The sequence below is a fragment of the Acanthisitta chloris genome, unplaced genomic scaffold (genome assembly GCF_000695815.1).
Source record: "Acanthisitta chloris isolate BGI_N310 unplaced genomic scaffold, ASM69581v1 scaffold8785, whole genome shotgun sequence".
Lineage (NCBI taxonomy): Eukaryota > Metazoa > Chordata > Aves > Passeriformes > Acanthisittidae > Acanthisitta > Acanthisitta chloris.
The window spans coordinates 200,614-209,376 of record NW_008672381.1 but is presented as its reverse complement, the minus strand read 5'-3'; the positions used below and the strand labels follow the sequence as shown (position 1 = coordinate 209,376).

Genomic DNA, 8,763 nt, shown 5'->3' with positions numbered 1-8,763 from the left:
GCAGTTGAATGTCTGATTTCATGTCCACACCTACTTAGCACATAGGGCTTACATGCAGCTAATCCACTTCATCTGAGCACTTGGTACCACGTTGCATGTTGAGAATTCTGAAATGCTTAACTCCTCCATTTATTATTTTTCAAATTGTTCTGGGTTTTCTCTGCCCCGCCCAATATCTAGATCACCAATGAGATTGTAAGGCAGCTGATGGAACAGAATGGTTTCTACAGTTTGGAGAAGCCAGGAGAATTCACAAATGTGGTTGACATCCAGTTTGTAGCTGCTATGATTCACCCTGGAGGAGGTCGGAATGACATCCCACAGCGCCTGAAACGCCAGTTCACCATCTACAACTGCTCACTGCCTTCTAGTTCCTCTATTGACAAAATATTTCAAACAATAGCTGAAGGCTATTTCTGTGAACAACGACATTTCCCTGCAGAAGTATGTAAACTGGCATCAGCATTAGTATCTACAAGTCGAAAGGTTTGGCAAATGACAAAATCAAAGGTAAAATTACATCTATTAAGCCCCTGAAACATCTGACACAGGTCTTTTGTGCTGTCATGTGTATTCATACTTCATATTGTGAAGCTGTGACCTGTGTGTGTAACTGCTGTCTGATGCCTCTGTTGTGAATTGGTTGCTCTCAGCAACTGATTAGCTGACTAAAATCATAATCACATGCAGTGCCTTCTACAGCTAGTATAAGGATCACATTATTTAAGTGCTATATCGTAAGCATAGCTGACAGGAAGATTGAGAGATCTTTTGGTTGAGAAAATGTCAAGAGCACGAGGAACCAGAAATTAAAAATTAGATAGGACTCTTCTGTAAAGATGTTTGGGATTGTGAGAAACTTTAAAGATTTGAATTAAAGGAAAGAAGCCAAAGTTGGCAGAGAGGGAATCAGTTCAATACAAATGAAATCTGGTATTCAGTAATTTCTGTGTGTTTACTTTTTCCGTTTCAAACAGATTTTGAAAACATTTCACTGCAATTCCTAAGCAAATTTTGCTTTAAAATAGGCAATAACATTCATTTATAGAGTGAAATTTGAAAAGAGTAAAATTACAGCATAGAAATACATGCCAAATTTGTTCTTCTAATAAAAAAGGTGGAGGAAAATGTTGGAAAGATAGGGATTTGTTAAATTATATTTTCTAGTTCAGAAAGGTTTGGTCATAGTTCCACAAACAACTCACTGTAGACATAAACTTGATTTATACAGAAAAATAGAGAGACTTCTGGTGAAACTATTGGCTCGTCAATATTGACCAGTGTATTCAACAGAAGTGGTGCTTATTACTGTTAATTAACTTCCTGTAGAGAAATGTAGTTTTGCTAAGTTGCAATTTTTTTCCCAAATATTGTTTTCTCATATTTTCTGCTCTTTTTCATTTTTTTTTTCCTTTCTTTATCTACTTTACATTTTCATCATGAACTTTTCCTCACCTGTTCTTGGAAAAGACAAAAGAGAGTTACAGAAATTATCTGGAAGAAAGGGCAGGAGCAAAACCCCAGGTTAAGCAATGCTGGCATTTTTACCATGGCCTTCAATGCCATCATTAATTAACCTTTCTTGGCTACTCTTCAGTATATGTTCCTGAGACTTGAAAGATTCAAAGAAACTCGAATGAAATCTAAGTGAAAGTAAAGAGCTGGTCATTGCTACTGTCATTCCTTCATTTTTACTGTTGCCTCTTAAATGCCAACCTTGTATTTTTGCTTTAATGCAGGACTGAATTTTATGAAAATTTCTATATTCATTTAATACTAAGTAGAAAATGTTTTTATTTAGCATTTATCTGAATATAGTGTATGACATTATTTTGTAGATGTTACCAACTCCAGCTAAATTTCATTACATCTTCAATTTACGAGACCTCAGTCGTATTTGGCAAGGAATACTTACAGTTACTGCTGACGTCTGCCAGAGCATCAGTGTTTTGGTAGCTTTGTTCCAACATGAATGCAGACGTGTTATTGCAGACAGGTTCATCAGCCAAAGTGATAAAGATTGGTTTGAAGACATGATGAAAAAGGTAGGCAAATAGTGTTTTAGTATTTGACACTGAAAGAGGCCAATGGCATATTTCATTACTAAAGCAATCCTTAATGTATTGTTATAGATTGCTTCTGCAGAACATGGTCAAAATCTATTTGAAGATAAATCCACAGAATTGTACTTTGTGGATTTCTTGCGTGATGTTCCAGACACTACTGGAGATGAACCAGATGATGCAGAGTTGAAGGCTCTAAAAATTTATGAGCCTATCCCATCTTTGGATTATTTGGCTGAAAGATTACAGATGTTCATGCAGCAGTACAATGAAACTGTCAGAGGATCGAAGATGGATTTAGTATTTTTCAAGGTATTATTGCTTGTAATTATGTTAAAGTGCCTGGTCTTTTGCACTTACTGATACATGGATTTTGAATGTTTCTATCAAATTATTTTGGAGATAGCTCAGAGTGGCTGGTACTGTGTCCAAAGTGCCTTACAAATTAACATTATACAGCCATGCTGCTGTCTCTGGCTGTCTTCACTCCCATGAATTATTCCATCTCTTTCCAGTTCCTCAGCTTCTCTTTCTCCTCATTTGCATGATGCAAAGCACAACTAATTTGCTTATACATGGCACATTGTGAATGTCGTCTTGCATTCCTGAAAGTTACCTCCTTCTCGAAGTTCTTGATGCATGGTGCTTTCTTCAGCTTTAGACTGGGTGATCTGGTAGAATTTTAGGGCATTTCAGATTCATTCTTGATTTAAGATAAATACAGGAGTTGAATAAGAAATATCTCTTGTGTACTTGTATTTTACTTTTGCCAGTCTATTTAGAGAGCCTGGAAATAGCTCAGCTAAAAGGCTGGAGAAGTCCTTTCTGCTTTTCCTTCTGTCCTCTAAGGGACATGCCCTTAGCTCTGCCAAGATCAAACACAGCATATGACATTGCTTCATATGAGCTTGATACGAGGACATTTCTCTTGGGCTAACCCTGCTCCAGAGAAGTCATCTAGATGTTGAGAGGCAGTTCCTTTGTGACATGCTTTTAGCTGATTATATATTACATTATTTTTACATCTTTTCATCCCCTTTTGTCTCAAAAACACAGGATGCAATCATCCATTTGATCAAAATATCACGGATTATTTGTACTCCACAAGGAAATGCATTGTTGGTGGGTGTGGGTGGATCTGGAAAACAGAGTCTGACAAGACTAGCATCATATATTGCTGGATATGAGAGCTTTCAGATTACTTTAACAAGGTAACACAATGTAGAGTGCATAAACATTTGCTCCTTAATTAGCATTTTATCCTTCATTGTAAACTACATTTTTGATCAAAAGTATCTGTGCAAATGCACAGTCTGTAGGTGACAGATCTCAGGTCTTTGTTCTGCTTACTTTATGCTGTTCACAAGAAACATGTCTTTCCCTCAGCATCGAGTCTGCAATGCACCTTTATGAAATCCCACTAAAATACAATTTTGCACTAAAACTAACATGGGATAATCTACTTGTGTATTCTGCATAGTAGGCAAATGCTAATGGCCAGGGAACAGTAACTTTTTCTATAGACCCTTATATAACCAGACTGTATTATTACAACTGCAGTCAATGACTTAATAGTTTGTAGTGCTGGAATTTAGTGATTTATAGAAATTTGAAGTGATGGGGAGTAACTACTGCCTTCCTTCTGTTTCTCTTTTGACATTGGGTTTGCAGGGGTAGGAAGTGAGGACCAGCAGAGTGTATTTCAGTCTGCAAACTACTTAACATACTGATCAAATATTCCCTAGAGAGATAGATCAGGCCTTTGAATAATTTTGTGAGGTTTCTGGTGAAAGAGAAAGAAAGATATATTGCCGTCCCTTCCTGTGTCCAAGAAGCCGAAGAAAGGAACAGCGGGAACAAAAAAAAGGGATGAAAATAAAAAGTGTAGAGCCACGGAACAGTCTCTAGACTTGCAAGATTCAAAATGCATTAACATGGCCAATATATATTTCAGTCACTTAGGAAAGGTTCATTTGCTGAAGCTAACTGGAGGCAGGCTAAAAGCAGGTAGCTGGAAGTGTGTATTTATAGAGAGGATAGTCAGCTTTTGTAACTTGCCACAGAAGGCTATGAAGGCAATATCAGCAGGTTCATGATTGGACACTGAGAGGACAGGATGGACATATCTTCTGGCATTCTTAATACAATGACAATGAATATAGAGAGGGGAAGAATGAAATGAGCAGTGAAGAGTGGATACTGGGTCATGTTTTCTAAGTGTGATATCCCATTGTTGGGGTTAAAATTATTGAACTAGATCGACTGCTACTCTGACTCAGTAGAGAAATTCTTATATTGTTATCAGAATACCACAAATCACTGTAGTAACTGTAGCTGACACATGCCAACAGAAGAGTTAGATTGCTCTACAAGCTCTGCAGTCCTTGCATTAGGGGTATTTATTACAGCAGAAGTAAGATGGAGCTGGATGAGAACTGAGACACTTTCTGTATGGCATATTTAGTATATAAAATAGAGGTTCTCAAGTAGTGAAGCATGGGTCATGTGTGTACTGCAAGTATTACTTATGACTTTAAAGATATTCTTTGAAATAAGAGACTGGTTTTAAAGAAAAGAGGTTCCTAATTTCAGCTTTAATTAGCTAAGGGCGAACTCTGCCATTTTATTAACCTTACTTTACTGCATTTTATATTGTGTATTCTGAAATCTGTAGCTGAATTTGTGTGGACTTCATCGGAATCTTAGTTTTGTTAAAAGTTAAAAGAGGCATAATGACAGAACCAGTCATGGTGTCCGTTTGCATTTGTTTTCTCTTTTCTCTTAATGATTTCCTTTAACCTGCTCTCAATATCCTCAAAAGATAATCCAGCTGTATTTACGTAATGGCTACAGGTATCAGACCCTACTTGACAACTTAATCCAGCTGTATTAGCCTACATTTCTAGTAAAGAATTTACATCTGCAAACTGTGGGGATTCAAAGCAACAGCATCATTACCTTAGACACAGTGGTGTTACTCTCATCATATTTTTTGCCCAACACATTATTTTGTTGATTTCACCTCCTTTCACCTGATTTGTTGTACTGATCATTCACTTTCAGAAAACGTGGAAGAAAAAAACCTGAAAAATGAACCAGGAGATATGGTATTCATTTCTTATCTAGATTTTTTTCTTGCCTTAAAGTAATTCTTGTTCTCTCTTTCTTTAATTCTTTTCTGTCCCAGAACCTATGCCACCAACAACCTTTTGGATGATCTGAAAATCTTGTACCGCACTGCTGGGCAAAAAGGAATGGGCATTGTCTTTATATTCACAGACAATGAAGTCAGAGAAGAATCTTTTCTTGAATACATGAACAATGTTTTGGCTTCCGGTGAAGTCTCAAATCTTTTTACACGAGAAGAAATAGGTGAAATCACACAAGACCTGATACCAGCAATGAAGAAGGAGTACCCAAGGCGTACTCCCACTGCTGAAAACCTTTATAATTACTTTCTTACTCGAGTTCGGAATAACCTGCATGTGGTTCTTTGTTTTTCTCCTGTTGGGGAAAAATTCAGAACTCGTGCACTCAAATTTCCAGGTCTGATTTCAGGCTGTACCATGGACTGGTTCCAGAGCTGGCCTAAAGATGCTCTTGTAGCAGTTGCACAGCGTTTTTTAGCTTCCTACCATATTGAGTGTACAGATGAAGTGAAACAGAGTGTTGTTAACACCATGGGAACGTTTCAAGATATTGTAGCTGAAAAATGTGTTGAATACTTTGAACGATATAGACGACGAACATTTGTGACTCCAAAATCTTACCTGTCCTTCATTGAAGGCTACAAAGCCATTTACAAAGAGAAGTTTGCCAATGTAGGAAGCTTGTCTGAACGCATGAGAACAGGTACTGTAAAATATACTTGATTTGTGTTTGCTTGGTTTTTTTTTAAAGGGTGTGAAGAATCTGAGGAAAAGAATGTAAAAGTATGGATTTAAATTGTGAGCTCTCTTTCATTTGGAAGCAGATGTTTTCAGCTGTGTCGTGTGTGATTACCAAATATGCAGAGGTTTTGTTTCAGTGAACTTTATGAATGTTGCAGATTGCAGATGAGTTTTGAAAATAGTATTACTTAGCAGTTAAAATACATGAAACTCCTGCTTTGACATGTATGCATGCCAAAGAACTACTGTGATCCTAGTTTTCATATTTAAGTGTGCTAAAAGTAAATCTGAGGAAAGGTAAGTAAATGTTCATATTCAGTCCCTCTGAAAAATCTTCTAAGAAACAATTATATGCCAAATGTAAAATTTCAAAAAATTTGCACTGCACATGGTCATACGTGGTAAAAAATTAAACAGTTTCCAAAAGTGAACACTGGAAGTGAATGCAAACTTAAACTGTTTCTTCTCCCAGTGTTGACAATTGCAGACCTGAGCTATATACATATATGTCTAAAGGGTAAAGGGTGCCTGGGTACCTGGAAGGAACAAATGTGCTTTGTTTGAGAGTAAGAAAGATATATATGATGCATTTACATTTAGATGCCTGTTTTTATATATGAAGAGCTTTTCTAAGTAATTTTCCCATAATTTGATAAAAATGTTGGAGCACTGTATTACTCAAGAATCTATAGTTTCTTTTATCCCCATCTCATCTGGACTCTCATGTAATGCTGAGTGTATAAGCTCATCCTAGTCTGCTTGTGTCTGTCATTGTGCAGGATGGCAGGTTCCTCCTCTTTGTTTTGTACATAGTACAGTGTAGTACTTCTTATGGTCTCATGGATTTCTGAAATTTCACATATGATTCTTAAGAGTACCTTTCACAATACTAGTTCTTTTCAGTATGTGTGTCTAATATTTCATCTCCTTCTCATATATAAGAATACGAGCAAGTGATCAAGTGACAGATTCTGAAGGCTATTACCCATTTAAAAAAACCAAACCAAACCAAAACCAGGAAAAGATAAAGAAAAATAAAAAGAAAATATTGCCCCTGCTTAATTTTGGTGTGCAGCAAATGGGATCACTCACTGATTATCCTAAATATGAATCTAGTGACTTAAGTATCCACATTGCTTCGCTGAAGTTTCTCTTTCAATAGGTCTTCCAGTTGCTAAAATGGAGTTTGCTCACCACAGGTCTTGCAAAACTGATGGAAGCTGAGGTTTCAGTAAATCAGCTCTCCAAAGAGTTGGTTATGAAGGAGAAAGATTTGGCTGTAGCTTCAAAAAAAGCTGATGAAGTTTTATTAGAAGTAACTATGAAAGCCCAAGCTGCCGAGAAGGTGAAAATGCAGGTGCAAAAGGTAAAGGACAAGGCTCAGGCTATTGTGGATGACATTGCCATTGATAAAGCAGCAGCAGAAGAGAAGCTTGAAGCTGCAAGACCTGCACTGGAAGAAGCTGAGGCAGCCCTGCAGGTCAGAATTAAATATATTCTGAACATGCATGTAGCTAATGATTATTATTTGTAATAATATGCCCTGTGCTTCTGACTTGGGGAAAAAAATACAACCAAGATTGAAAGAACTAGAACAGACCTGTAAATCCTTTTAGAAAAAAAAACCTGAAAACTGAAGAGGTAAGGTGGGCAGTACGCTACTGTCAGGTGATAAAGCAGTCACTGAGCAGTACTTTCTGTAGTGCTCCTCCTGAGTGATCTGCAAACCTGAAGCAATTGCACTACATACACAGTCCTTCCCAAAAAACTATCATTCTTTGCAATCAAATGACTACCTAAATAAATGGACTATTTTCTTTTATGATTTTTCAGACAATAAAACCTTCTGACATTGCAACTGTTCGCAAGCTGGGTAAACCTCCTCACTTGATAATGAGAATTATGGATTGTGTGCTACTTTTATTCCAAAGAAAAATAGACTCAGTAACACCAGATCAAGAACGCCCAGGTGTGAAGCCATCATGGACTGAGGCTCTGAAGCTAATGAATTATTCAGGATTTCTTAGCATGTTGCTTACTTTCCAGAAGGTAAGAAGTTAATAGGAGTACTACTGCTCCTATAACTATCTTCAGAGATTACATGAGAGTGTCTTTGCCTTCAAAGGTAGTTCAAAGCCGATGAGATTTTGTGTACCTATAGTTGTAGATACCTTCGTGACTCTGTTCATATTCGTTTGCATGTTTCATTGTTTCAGTAATTTTTCTCCTGGGCAACACAGTTTTGATGGCAGACAGAAGTAGCCCAAGCACTAGACCAACCAAATCTTGAGAAGCTTAGTGTTATCTTTATTAAGGCAGTTTCTGGTTCTAAGTATGAACTTGCCTTTTAAGGCCATGCTTGATTTTTAAAACGGCTCACCTTCTCTAGGGCTATCAGGTCTATTTGCCTATAAAGCACTCTAGAACTCCATCTCCACTCTGGTAGGGAGCTAGCAGGAAATACAGAAGAAAATGAGCATCCTGTCAGGAAAAATACTGAGATATTTAGGAACTTTGGGGATTCTTTCAGTAGAAAAGTAGTGAAATGAAGAATAACCTGAGAACCTTATTATCAACATGAAGAAAAATAAAAGCAAACACAGGTTTTTATTTCTGTCAGGAAAGGAACTTATCCTATTTGCAACAAGGTTCACTGAACTGTGAGACAAGGGAAAATTCTCTATAGGGAAGAGAAGAAAGATGTCACAGGTAGCTGGACCAGAAAAAGATCTAGGCTGAAATATGAAATGGCAGAATCATGGCCCAGCTTTAAAATCCAGAAAACTAAGTAGCTTTTGGCAAAACTGGGG

General features: G+C 37.2%; 1 protein-coding gene across 1 annotated transcript in view; it reads left to right on the top strand.

Annotated features, from left to right (window-relative positions):
• Positions 1–8,763, top strand: part of LOC103802057 (dynein heavy chain 5, axonemal-like) — a 158,752-nt gene that overhangs the window by 84,386 nt on the left and 65,603 nt on the right. The window contains exons 52-58 of the mRNA XM_009074495.1: positions 181–510; positions 1,839–2,045; positions 2,133–2,375; positions 3,120–3,274; positions 5,251–5,915; positions 7,153–7,433; positions 7,787–8,002. Of these exons, the coding sequence (XP_009072743.1) occupies positions 181–510; positions 1,839–2,045; positions 2,133–2,375; positions 3,120–3,274; positions 5,251–5,915; positions 7,153–7,433; positions 7,787–8,002 (2,097 nt within the window). The remainder of the gene's footprint in view (positions 1–180; positions 511–1,838; positions 2,046–2,132; positions 2,376–3,119; positions 3,275–5,250; positions 5,916–7,152; positions 7,434–7,786; positions 8,003–8,763) is intronic.